We start from the raw sequence: 13256 nt of genomic DNA, 5'->3' as shown, positions 1-13256 counted from the left end.
AAAACTATTTTCATACACAGCATGTAATCTGATTTTCCAAACAATTTCTTAAGTTGATAAAAAAATCCAATTTTCTTTCTAATAACAATATTTTTCACAGTATGTGGTTTAAAAAAAAAAATCAGAACTTCTCAACAGCAATAACGTTATTAAATATTGCTAAACAAATAAAATACATACTATGTTTAATTTCCCGCCTGTTTAATAGTTACTACATTATGGTAGCATTCCTTTATTAGCAATTATATAATCAAACAAAACTTTAAATTGTAGATGCTTACTTAAATCCCACAACAAAAGTTTTTTTTTTTTTTTTTTTTTGAAAGAAAGTATACATGCGACAACCAAACACACTATATAAAAAGTAAATTATAATAAAATATAAAATAAATATTAACTAATAAAACTTTTCCTCATGATAACTGAAAGAAAAACCTTTGAAAACTAGTAAAAAAAAAACTTTGTTTTTTTTCCATCAAGCTATAGTTACCTCATCAGTAACACCTAAAAGTTGGGCTGTAATTATACAAGAGCCTGGTATAAGAGCCTTAATTTCATGATATGTCCCATTTGGCATCAGAGATTTAGCTTGAAAAAAATTTGAAGGGAATTGCACTGATACTCGCACATCCTAAAAAAAAAAAAGATATTGTTTAATAAGAAAAATAGTCAATTGTATAAAAATAAATACTAAACGGATCTTACTAACTTTAGTCAAATGAATAGGATGACTGTTTCTATCATACAAATTAACAGTAACATAGTAAAATTTATTCTCCTCCAAACTCCACTTTTCTCCAGGATGAACAGATAATGCTGAAATAACGATATTTTAAATATGAATTATGGTTTCCAGTGAAAATTAACTGGTAAAATTATAAAAATTCAAAGCAATTATATTACTTACTCAGATAGGAGGGAGGGGTAACATGGATAACACCAGAAGGCAAATATGCAATTTCCTTGCCAGTAATATCTAATAATTGTTCAGGAAAAACCTACTACGTTATTATATTTATAACATTTCACTTTTACAATATTTTTCCAGTGCAAATACAGGAAAATAAATGATATGGTAGCAAATTTACAATCGAATTATAAGTTACTATAAGGATGTTTATTAATTACAAATATTTTGCTTTCATTACAAATGAAGATAAAGAATAAGGAGGTTCAATTTATGTCCATTTTAACAGAAAGGTCAATTGTATCACTGTTCGTTACATTTTGAGGATTACTAAGTTTTGGTAATAAATATGGTGGAAAATTGATTCTCAAGAGTTTTTATATTCGTGGAAAAATGGACTGTTCTTTGAAAAAACAACTCCCAAATGCGAATGTTTTTTCTAAGAGTCAGTTTTCAGGAATCCTTTCTTCCTTCTTGATCTTAAAATAAGAAAATGATCACTATTTTAATTCCATTTAAAGCGTAGCTTAAATGAAAACAGACCAAGTGGTGCTGCTACAGAGATGTCATGCATTTTAAATCTCTGGTTATCTCAAAAACATTTCCTTAACAGCAATGAATTTAATTGATCTTATGAAGCCTTGAATCCCTACACACTTAATATTGATGTAACCCTTTCATAAAAATTATTTACACCATTTGTTCTATATAATGTTTGCCATAAATAGCAGAAATTTAACAATAAGTGCTCACATTACATTCACCTTTCGCCACTAAAAGTTATATTGATGCTTGTTGTTCAGTTCATCACAAATCTTACTTTAAATCCTCTCCTGCAATCTGCTGTGCACTTACTTTTAAGAGTGCCACTGCTATTGTTACTGTAGTTCTAACAAGCACAAGGCAACTTTTATACAAACAGTAATAGTAATTAAATTTTTAAAACAACATTTAAATACAGGCGAAAGTTAATTTGAACATGTAACTTTTACATTTGAACTTTCAATATTACATTCCAATTTAATCTCAAGTATTTTATAAGTTTAATAGTTTTAGAATAAGAAAGGATACATTTGTCTTTCACAGCAACATTTGTAACTCCATACTTTAAAGCTGTCACAGTTGGAGTTTGATCATTTAACTTAGCAATGGATTTATCAACCACTTCAAGATAATATTGGTCAGATGGTAAAGATATAGCTAAAGAAAAATAGAACATGTATTATTAGTATATGCATGAAGAAAAAAATTTGTAGCCAGATTTGAAGTTGATCTGGTTTGAAATATATTTAATAAATTAACTAAAACAAACATTAACAAAATAAACATCCAACACCAAGTCATTTTGGATCTGTTAACTGACATTCTACAGATATTTCTATTGTTAAAACACATAAAATATTTTACGATAAAAAAAGAACTCTTCACAAATTATTTTATCATAAAAACGGACAAATCACAAAACATTTTAATTTAAAAATGGATCATTCACATTATTTTACAATTTGAAAATAGATCCTCCACAATTGAAAAATGAAGTGGATGGTGTTTTTTTAATCCTTCACAAATTATTGTAATTTAAAAACCGATCCTTCATAATATTTCTCACATTTTAAAACAGACCCTTCATAAAAATTCTTCTGAAAAATGGAGTGGATGACATCTTTTATTCAAAAATAAAGCCTTCAAAAAATATATTAATCTAAAAGTGGGTCCATCACAATATTTTTAACTTTAAAATAGACCTTTTACAAAATTCTTTAGAAAAATTTATTGGATATAGCCTTTTATTCTTACTTTCATATGTAACATAAAAACGTATTTTTCACAATATTTTTCACTTTTGGTTGACATCCTTTATCCATACTTTTAAAACAACTTCTTGAGATTTTTTTTTTCTGACAAAAATAGGTCTTTTGCAGAAAGAACCATATTCTATGTAAATTTACAGTTCAGAAAATTGTATGTAGATGTTTCACAAGCACACAAAACCAGAAACTTCAACAAAAAGAGTCTAAACAGACCATTTACTTTTGTAATTTGGTTGAAAATTACAATAACAGGACCGTACTTTCACAAAATTATCAGAAAACTTTTCATAATTTGAAAAAAACTGATCTTTCATAAAAAGTCTGGAATAACACCAAACACTAATAAAATCAGTCACTTTAAAAATTAACTCCAGAAGCACAGAAACTCAACATTTAAATATCTGAAGTCATAATCAATTTCAAATTGTGTAACACAAAAAACAATGCTCAATTTCTAAGTAAATTTTAAAAATGGGGTTCAATAAATATGTAAAAAAATATATATACAGTAGGGAACCGATTATCCGGAACGATCGGGACCATCGCTATTCCGGATAACTGATTTTTCCGGTTTTCTGAATCGCTACAAAAAGCCATTTTTTTAATTGTTAAACCCAACTAAAAAAAAAAAATTTGGAAATAATCTTAAAAAGAAGAAAAAAAGATGAAGTAATACACTAATGATTATTTCCAAAATGATGGTAAGGTAAACATCTTTCAAAAAAGAAAGAAAAATCCTAAAATCTTATGAGGAAAAAAAAAATTTTTTTTTTTTTAAAAATGGCGGGAAAATTAATCGAATTTCGTTCCGGTTTTTTTGGTTTTCTGATTTCCGGATAACGGATTCTGTACTGTATATATATAAATATAGTTGTAACAGGTGTTGTCATTCTAGCTGTGGGTTTAATAGTTGATTATGTTGGTAGATGAATAATTTATGAAAAATCATGATAAAATTTCATATAGAAATATTTAATATGTTAAATTAATAATTCCAATGTAAATTCAGTTTACAAACTTTGCAGTACATTCCGAGACTCTTTTTGATAACCAGCACAAACTGTAGTGGATCCTTAAAATAGTATTCACTCCTTAGTGTGTATGCATATTGCATATTCGTTAAGTTTAATTTTAAAACTGTTTCTTTTTTAACAGTAAGTCAGTTATTTTTAAAATCACATTGCTTTCAAAATTAAACGTACAGAATAAAAGTGAATTGTTAAACTTTGTGTACTGTAATTGTACATTTGTTGTTAAAAAATTTAATATAGATTTCGAAATTTAGAAATCACTCACATAATTTTTTTTAATCTTATGCCTTATCTAGGCCAATCAGACATGCACTTTCTTACTGTCCAATTACAAATGCAAAAGACCAAAAAGGGAAAAAGCCCAGTGTCAATCTTTTAATTAGGAGCACAGAAAGAGATATGCTGTAGGAGGTAATCAATCTGGAGGCTTGTCAACAATAAAAGGTAGCCAACAGCTATCTTCCTGGATAAATTAGGAGATATTTTGTTTTATTATTTTATAGAAGACACAACCAACTTTCTAAAGCAGCTATATTAATTACTATAATGTTCTTTTCTTTTTTTTTTTTTTTTGTCTTTATTAATGCTTTACATCTTTTTATGGGAAGGTGAAAGAGATGCAAGGGCAAACACATTTGGCTAGTCTTCCTTATTACGAAAAATTCCAACATATATTTTAAGTGTAACAACCAACCTAGCAAAAACATATAATTAAAAAAACACACACATAAACACAATTACATGAATACTTACGGAATGCTTTTCCTTGCTTTATTAACTCCAGTTGGTACTCAACTTTACTTCCTGGTAATAAATAAATGTGTGATGGTTTCAAATTAAGATTAGCAACAACAACCAGGCTAACATCATATGGTGGAACATGCTGCAGAAAAAAGAAAAAAAAAGCTTTATTTAAATTTTATTTCATAACTTAGTAAACTCATTAAGCAGATTATAGGTTTGTTTTTCTTTTTTTAAATATATACACAAAAATCTAACTTATTCGACACAACCAAATTTATAATTAGTAAACTCATTCAGCAGATTATAGGATTTTTTTTAAATATATAAAAACCTAACTTATTTGTTACAACCAAATTCATTTACATAAATAGATTTCTTTTTAAAAAAAAAACTACAAGAATTTCAGTTTACAATAAGTAAAATTTTATAATTTCTTGTATTTAATTTTCCCTTTATTGTCAGTTTTCATTCTAAAATATCGACAAGAATTATGTCATTTCAAAAGTATGGCAGTTTATTTCAAATTAATCCCTTGACATACCATTTCTTGATATAGAAATGATCTTTGATTGCACTGTAAACAACAACTCGCAACGGAAGGTTGATAGAGATGCCAACTGTTTCGGACAAACCAAAATAATTTAAAAAACGGCAAATAACTACAAACTAAATTTTGCACATATTTGACTATTTTTGATTCATTTTTAAAAGGTATAGCAGGACATAACTTCTATAAAGTGGCAAATTATATAAGCCTACGAATTGATTAGAAATAGTGTTGGATAAAAATCTACTAAATTGAATTTATTAAACCAAGAATCACAATTGATAAACTCCCACTTTAAAATATTTATTTGCTGTCTGGAGCAAGTTGACATCTCTGTGTTGAAGACATCTGAGACACGTCAATTATTGTTTTGACTTAAGAAACAAATGACGTCTCCCAAACATCTTCGTGTGTCAAAGGGTTAAGTACTAATGTAATTTTGGTAATTGAAAATTATTAACATTGTAATATATTTACAATAAATTTCTACGAATACAAAAAGTGAAACAAATTTTGAATAATTTGATTTGAACAAGCATGTCACAGCAGTCTTGGGAGAAAAAACTGAATATTGGATAATAACACATAATTTTAAAAAAAAAAATTCCAAATTACAAATTAAGCTATAATAAAATCAAAAATATTTGTTTGTAAATATATTAAGTAGTTGCTCTTTTAAGTAATATGACTTTTAGGTTGTTTCAAAATGTCATTACTTTTTGAATTCTCAATTGAAATCAACAAAGAGAATTTGAAGATTTAATATTCTGTTAATAAAATTGTCATTTGATTAACACTATCTTTTAATCAGAACTTAACACTGTCAATACAAGTATTTCACGAATTTCACATGCAACTAAATGTTGAATAAATATTTGTGAAAAAAATCCTAGTTTAACATTTTACTGTGGTTTAATGAATAGTAATTCGTCTTTTTAAATATCTGCCTGAAATTACAAAATTTATTGGATCAAGTACTGAATTAAATAATATATATAGTTCTGAACTGAAAACAGATAGTAAAAAGAGCATTTTAGGCATAAAATTAAAACTTTTTAAAATCATATAAGCATACCTTATAAGCCATATCAAGTGGCTTAACTGTAACTTTAGCTGAACCAGTTTTAGCTCCTTCCATTAAGACCATAGATCCATGCAAATTTTGTTTTTCCCAATAATCAATTGTTGGAGGAGTTTTATAAACTGAATCTGCAAACTTCAGAAACCTATACAATCAACAAGCATAATTATAAGCATTATAACAACTTCTAATTTACTAGATAAATTTAATGTTATTTTGGAGATGCTATAAGTTTAAAGAAGCAGAAAAACATTGGCATACAAGTTGTGATAATTTTTATCTATTTATAGAACAGTTAGATGCCTTTTGTTTTTTGTAAAACATTAAGGAAAGTATGAAGTGGATCAAAATATTAGTTTAAGGGCTATATAATATTGTATTTTATAATAAATGTAAATATTAAAGTACCAGGAGTGTCCAAAATTACTTTTATACCAGGTCAAGTTTTCAAGAGAATCTAAATTTGCAATAAAAATGGCAAAGTTGGCATGCACAGTGAGTGAAGATGAGAGGTTGCGTTTGGTATTATTGATTAGTTTTAAAGAAAATTTGAACACAACAATTTTTAATATGTGGATCTTATGACTATTTAATATAATTTGCATCACATTTTAATTTTCGTCAATTATAACACCATCTATAAACCGTAATGTTTGAACCTACAAGATGATTTTGATTCTTTTCATTGAAGAACCCAAATGGGCAACAAAAAATAAAGGTTCTTGGTACATGTCCTAGAATTTGAAGTTGACCCCCACATTCTAAAAGTGAGTTTAAATGTAATTATTCTTCAAGATACTCGACCATTTCCTTACTTTTTGAACACTCTATAAAAACAAAGTGAAAATTTGTTGTTAAATATAAGATCCTAACAAGAAACTACTATGCAAGCAAAATTTGTTAAAGTATACCTTTACCGAAACAAAGTTGAAAAAAAGAAAAAACATCTTTTTTATAAATCACTAAAATAATTGATTTAAGTTATTTTTTAAATATAGTTACAGAAAAAATATCATCATTCTATGGGAGAACTATTGCAAAATTTATCTCACAAATATGCAATGAATCTTCATATTGTTTTTTTGTAAATCCTTTTAAGCATAATAATGAATAATTTAAATATTCATTTCAAAATAAAGAAAATCTTATTTAATATAAATTTACATATATAAAATAATAATAACCTTAGGACACCATAAGCATCATTTTCAAGAGAATCACTCTCTAGAGACCACTGAAAAGCTACACCAGCTAGACTTGAAAAAGTATCACCTAAAAAATACAGTCATAGTAATATAAATACAATCACTATGTTTCACATCTAATTGTTTTGTAATATATACACATGAATGAACAAAATGTATGAAAATTTAGGAACCAGAACATTATGGAATAGAGAGAAGCGTTTGTATTTGCCCAATAGTTCAGTAAAATGTTGGCAAAAAAATAGTGTGTATACTTTAATAGGTGCATACGGAATAACAAACAGGACTCTATATATTGGAAGAGTTACTGAAAACGATTCACACTAAAGATGCCAGACTGTATAATAAAAAATCCTTACATCTTTATCAAATTTTGATTAATAATCAACCCTTTAAGCTTTCTTTCTATATTTTTAGGAACATAAGTTGCAGGTTTTCTTGACTCCAAAAGCTTGTTTCTCCTATATCATTATATGGAAAAGTAATGTGCAATAGGAAAACTTCAGTTCCATTTTAAGCAGCGGCTCATTATTTAAAAGGTGCAAACAAAAGAATATCAGCAAAAAAAATAGAAAATAACTTAGTTTTATCGTTTTATAAGAAATAGATTTTCTATGTGTCAAATAAAAGGTATTCACATAACATTTGAAAATATTGGGGGGTGAAAGTTTCTTTTTTTTTTTAAAAAAATAACTTTTTATGTGCATAAAGACAAAAGTTAAAATTTTAACAAATCATGAGGGGAAAAAAAAAACATTATTTGAATAATGATGATTATAGAGAAAGTATTAATTGATAATAAAAAAAATTACTTTGATCATTTTTTGCTACAACTTCAAAAGCTTCTGGGGCATCTTCCAAAAAGAGAACTCTAGTTGTTGTAACTATTTCAATAGAATGTATAGCATCGATCACTACATCACATCGAAGAAGTTGCCCAGACTCTAAAACGATAAACAAAAAAATTGACTCATTAATATATTTACATTCAAATAATTTTTCAATTTTAAAAATGAGCATTTTCCATGATATATATCTTTTATATGCTTTCATACCTTTTGAGTTTAAAATGTGTCAGAAATTTAAATGCCTTGTCGTTTTTTAAAATAACTGATAACAATTTTTTTACTTTTTTTAAATAACTGTTATCAATTAATTTAATGAAACTCTGCACAACTAGATAAAGCACTGATTTTCAGATAATAAAATTTTTCACAACCATGGCCTTACATTTTTAATTACACCACTTTTTTGCTCTGCTCAATGTTTTTAATAAAACAGAACCAGGACTTTTATAGAATTTGATAAGATTTTTCCAATTTGTAGCTTTTTTTTAAGTACTTAAAAATCTTATCAGAACTTTCTGCAATTATCAACTTCAGGGCTACTTCTATATAGTTATCTCTTTGCACCAAAAAAGCGCAATGACCTATTTTTGTACAGTAATTTTCAGGAGAAATTCCACACCATTGTGCGTGCAGCATTTGGGGAAACATATCTAAAATCTTCAATTATCACTGCTCGCACGGCCTTATATGTCCCATTCATGGGTGACACTCTAAAAAGATTTCAAGACTGAACTTGTTTTTTGACCAATTCTCAGGGTCTAGTGTTATTTTGCAGAACTTTTCAGAAATTTATAGTTCATTTTCCATGAGAATAGCTCTCATATTATATGAATGGCTTGGATTATTTTTCTCTTTAAAAAAAGACGTTTTATTTTTCCTAATTTTATCAGTTTATTTTGAACAGCAAAAAAAAAAAAGTTTTTACACCAATTGCTGAGTTAAACCACCAACTTTTTTCTTGGAACCATTTAAGTATCATTAATGTTTGGCTCTAGTGCCATAAAATTCATTTTTTAAAAAAATAATCTTAAGTCAACTTTATCCAACATCTCAAAATATCGGAAAAAATCACAAACTGACAGGAATTCAGGAATACAAATATTGTTTACCCAAGCAGATGCTGAAGGACAGTCAATCCAATTCTCTTATTTTAGTGTGACATCATTTGCAATAATTATGAAAAATAACAATATTTTCCTTAAAAAGATTAATTTTTTAAAATTTATTCTACACTGCATTTTTAAAAGCAAAATTTTGTTTATTTTGAAAACTTGTAAAAATAAAGTCGGAATTGAAGTTGGCTGCAGTTGAAAGGATAGGAATGGAAGCAAAACACAAACATGTGGCGCTAGTGGCATCATCAATAAGAATGGCAAGAAATTTCTTTCTCTTCTTAACCAACGTGCTTTGCCTAACCATCCACTGTTAAGAAATAATTTCTCAAAAGGATGGAAGCAAAACACAATGCGCCCATCATGTGGCTCTGATGAACTCAACAATTTCTTTATGTTCTTTTTCGCTCCGAAAATCATGCTTCACTTACTCGTCAACTTCCAAAAACAATCTCTTGCAGATGTGAGTTTGAATTTCCATTAGAGCTTTGCGTCTTTTACTTATTGCATGAATTTTCTTTTTTGTTTCATGAGATTGTTTTAATCTGGGACACAGTTTTTCTGATTACCCAGAACACCAACATTTTACAAGGTTCCACTTAATATCAGAAAAAAAATACCTGAATTTTCCAGGTATTTCAAGAAAATTTCAATGTAAATCCATATTTTATCTATACCATGTAATTTCCCATCAGAAAACTTTGATTTTTTTTATTTCTAATGTTAAATAGTAGATTTTGTGTGTAAAAAACCATTATTGAATGAAGATGGATACATGGAAGAATTTAACTAAAATGTGGAATTTTTACAGCAAATAATAGTTATAAATACTATAATAATTTAAATTCAACATCAACAGATTACTGTTACTGACAATTCTAAGATTGGTTATTTTCTAGGTATGATCTAGGAATTTTCTAGGTTTTTGTAAAAAAAAATTCAACTTTTCCAGACTATTCCCTGCTTTTTTGAGTCAAAATAAAATTCCCTGACAATTCCAGGTTTTCAATAAAAAAAATATTAGTTAAAAATTAGAAAATGTCTTTCTTCTGCTGAGCAATTTGATACTGATCCACTATGTTAGAAAATTTTTCGAAAACATTTATTTGATAAAAGCAATTTTTTGACTACAATTTTAGCCGCCAGATAGGTCAAATGGGTGGATACGACTCACATGACAAAAATTTTACTTTTTAACACAATTAGGCTGTGGCATGGAAATTACTGTATTTGCGATAACTTTAAAATATATATATATATAGTGGTTTGCATAAAGGCAGTAATATTTATAATTATTTGCGAGTTTTAACCTTTCTGTCTGCAGTTTTTATTCGCAGTCTGTCTGATTCTGTGATGTCTTTTTTTTTTAAGTTTAATGAAGTGAATTGATTAATTGAACAATTTGAATGATTAAAATATTTCTTCAATTTTAACTTTGACCACTTACTTTCATCTTCAGCCAATATAATAGCATTATCTCTATCTGAATACCGAGAAACTGCAGAAACTAATGCTGTTGTTGAACAAGAAAAAGGTTCTCCTTCTTTATGGACTGGAGTTACTGACACTAAATCATACCTACTTGAACTCCTAAAAACAAAGAATATTTATAATTTATAAAAACATATCACAAAGAAAAACTGTTAGTTACAGCATAAAAAGTGACATGATAGACACCACTCTACAAATACTATAAAACTGCACAATTTTTAATGAATTTGTTAAATGCACACTATAGTGGGTGAAACCTTCATTAAAACACTTTTTCATTACTTAATATTAATTAATGTATGCTTTAGATAGAGGGATACACTATTAATGTAAACTTTATTAATTATAATAAAATTACAAATAATATCAATAATTATTTATCCTTTCATTAGCACTTTCAAACTTTCATTTTTTTCATCTTAATCGACTTCTATTTTTACAAAAAGACAGTCTAAGGATTTCATTAAAATTTGAAATTGGGTTAAGAGTCTTTTAATGAAACCTCTTAATATTTAAAAAAGAAAAAAAAAAGATTTCAATAATTTTGAAAACAGTCAAACATTGAAAAAAAAAATACTTTGGGAATGATCTCCTCAGTAGGTTAAGTTGGTAAAAATAAAATTTTTTTAAAAAAACGGAATGAATTTTTATTTGAATTATAACATTTTTGTTAACATATACAGTGTTTTCACTATAGAGCGAGAACGCGAGAATCTCGCATATTCTTTTCTTTTCTCGCATTAAAAAATGATTACCGCGAGAAATTCGCTCATTCTATAAGCCAATTTCAAAATTCGCAAATTTCTCGCATTTTGGAAAAAGTTTCGAATTACGCCATTTAGAATAAAATCCGTTTCACTTTTCTTCCTGGATCTTTCATTATTTTCAACATCTGCCCCACCCTATTTACCAGTATTGTTCAGAACCTTTAAGAACAACAGAACACCATCTCTCTGAACCATGGAACCTCTTTCAGAACGCATTTCTCTGCAACCACGTGTTTACCGAAAGTAAGGTTTCTTCATGCAAGACGTTCAAATTTTTTGCGCATTAATGTAAGATGGACAAATACCTTGTAAAGGCAATACCTTCTACTCCGAAATGGACAAATGAAAATGAAACAAATATGGGTAGAAACGATCAAAACAAAACAAATACGCATTTGAGCAACCAAATGAGAATAGCTGATGAAAAAGTAGATGTAGAACATTTTCCATATGATGTGCAGCAAAAATATTCAATGCTTTAAAAATTAGAAGGTGTTAAAAATGTATTTTTTCCAAGTTTCTTGGTGTGTGCATGCTTTTTTTCTTTTCTTTTTTTTTTAATTTTTAGAAATCTTACTTAATTTTTTGAAATCTCACCCTGTTTTTGAGGAAAAGTGAGAAATTCTCACCCATTTTTCTTCTGTGATGAAAACACTGATACATCAATCTATTCTCTGACAAAATATATTGATAATGCTTAATATTACTCAAAAATAGAATTAATATAATTAATATTTATAATATAAATGGTTCAGATAAAATTATTATTTAAATATTATTAATATTGATAAAGAAAATAGTTATCTTTCAGGCTAATCATAAATTTGTAAAAGCAAAGATCTAATTTGTCAGTCAATCAGACAGATATGAAATAAGAAATAATAAATTAATTTCAATCAGAGAACATTAATCTAAATTACTCTCAGCGGAATTTCAATGAAATTTTCTTAATTTCTGTAAGTGCATTGCAGATTTAATAAGGTTTATTTTGCTTATATTTAAATAAACACAAAACTACAGGGATTTAAGAGAAAGATAATCATTTAACAGCAAATTATTCTACATACATCAAATAATAATACTCTCACTACTTTTCTATATAAAACCTTAATATCAATGAAATCAAGGTTTCTAAAAAAAATTTATAAATTATATTATATAAAAAATGTTTTAGACATAAAATACTTTTATTTCTTGAAAATTAAATGATTTAAATAAAATATTCTAAAAAAAAATTTTAGTGTTTATTATCAATATTTTTTTTTAAATCAGGTGATTCAAACTCTGTGAAACGTCAACAGGTATGGCATACATAAGGTTTAATAAGACTGAAATTAGTCCTGTGGAACTCTTGGGGAAATATCAAATAAGAAATTCATATTCTTGAAATTTGCTTTTATTCAAAATGCATTTTAAAAAATTGGTTATATTTTTTAAAAAAATGTTGAAGACACTTAAAATGCAATAACAAAAGTAATGATTATAAAACATGAAATTGTGTTGATTTCATAATGAATATCTACGATATGGTGCTTGTTGCTGAGAACACTATTCCGAACTTTTGTGAAAGGTCTAATTGTGTGAAAAATCTACTCATATTTTTATGACAAAGATAAAAGATCCAGTTTTTGCAAATGGAAAATACTAAGACCATGCTTTTCAAAGAACTTTAATTTTAAAATAGGAACACCATTAAATCTGTTCCTAAATAG

The 13256-nt window shown here is 27.1% G+C and overlaps 1 protein-coding gene across 1 annotated transcript in view; it reads right to left on the bottom strand.

The window, feature by feature from the left end:
- Positions 1-13256, bottom strand: part of Gp210 (nucleoporin 210) — a 66094-nt gene that overhangs the window by 45284 nt on the left and 7554 nt on the right. Inside the window, exons 2-10 of the mRNA XM_043041779.3 lie at positions 10734-10876; positions 8139-8270; positions 7306-7393; positions 6116-6266; positions 4503-4632; positions 1979-2107; positions 908-976; positions 710-816; positions 491-631 (exon numbers count right to left, since the gene is read on the bottom strand). Coding sequence (XP_042897713.2) covers positions 491-631; positions 710-816; positions 908-976; positions 1979-2107; positions 4503-4632; positions 6116-6266; positions 7306-7393; positions 8139-8270; positions 10734-10876 — 1090 coding nt within the window. The remainder of the gene's footprint in view (positions 1-490; positions 632-709; positions 817-907; positions 977-1978; positions 2108-4502; positions 4633-6115; positions 6267-7305; positions 7394-8138; positions 8271-10733; positions 10877-13256) is intronic.

Source organism: Parasteatoda tepidariorum, chromosome 6 (assembly GCF_982258835.1).
Source record: "Parasteatoda tepidariorum strain Cologne lab strain chromosome 6, Ptep-v5.0, whole genome shotgun sequence".
NCBI lineage: Eukaryota > Metazoa > Arthropoda > Arachnida > Araneae > Theridiidae > Parasteatoda > Parasteatoda tepidariorum.
This window is presented reverse-complemented; position numbering and strand designations above follow the sequence as displayed.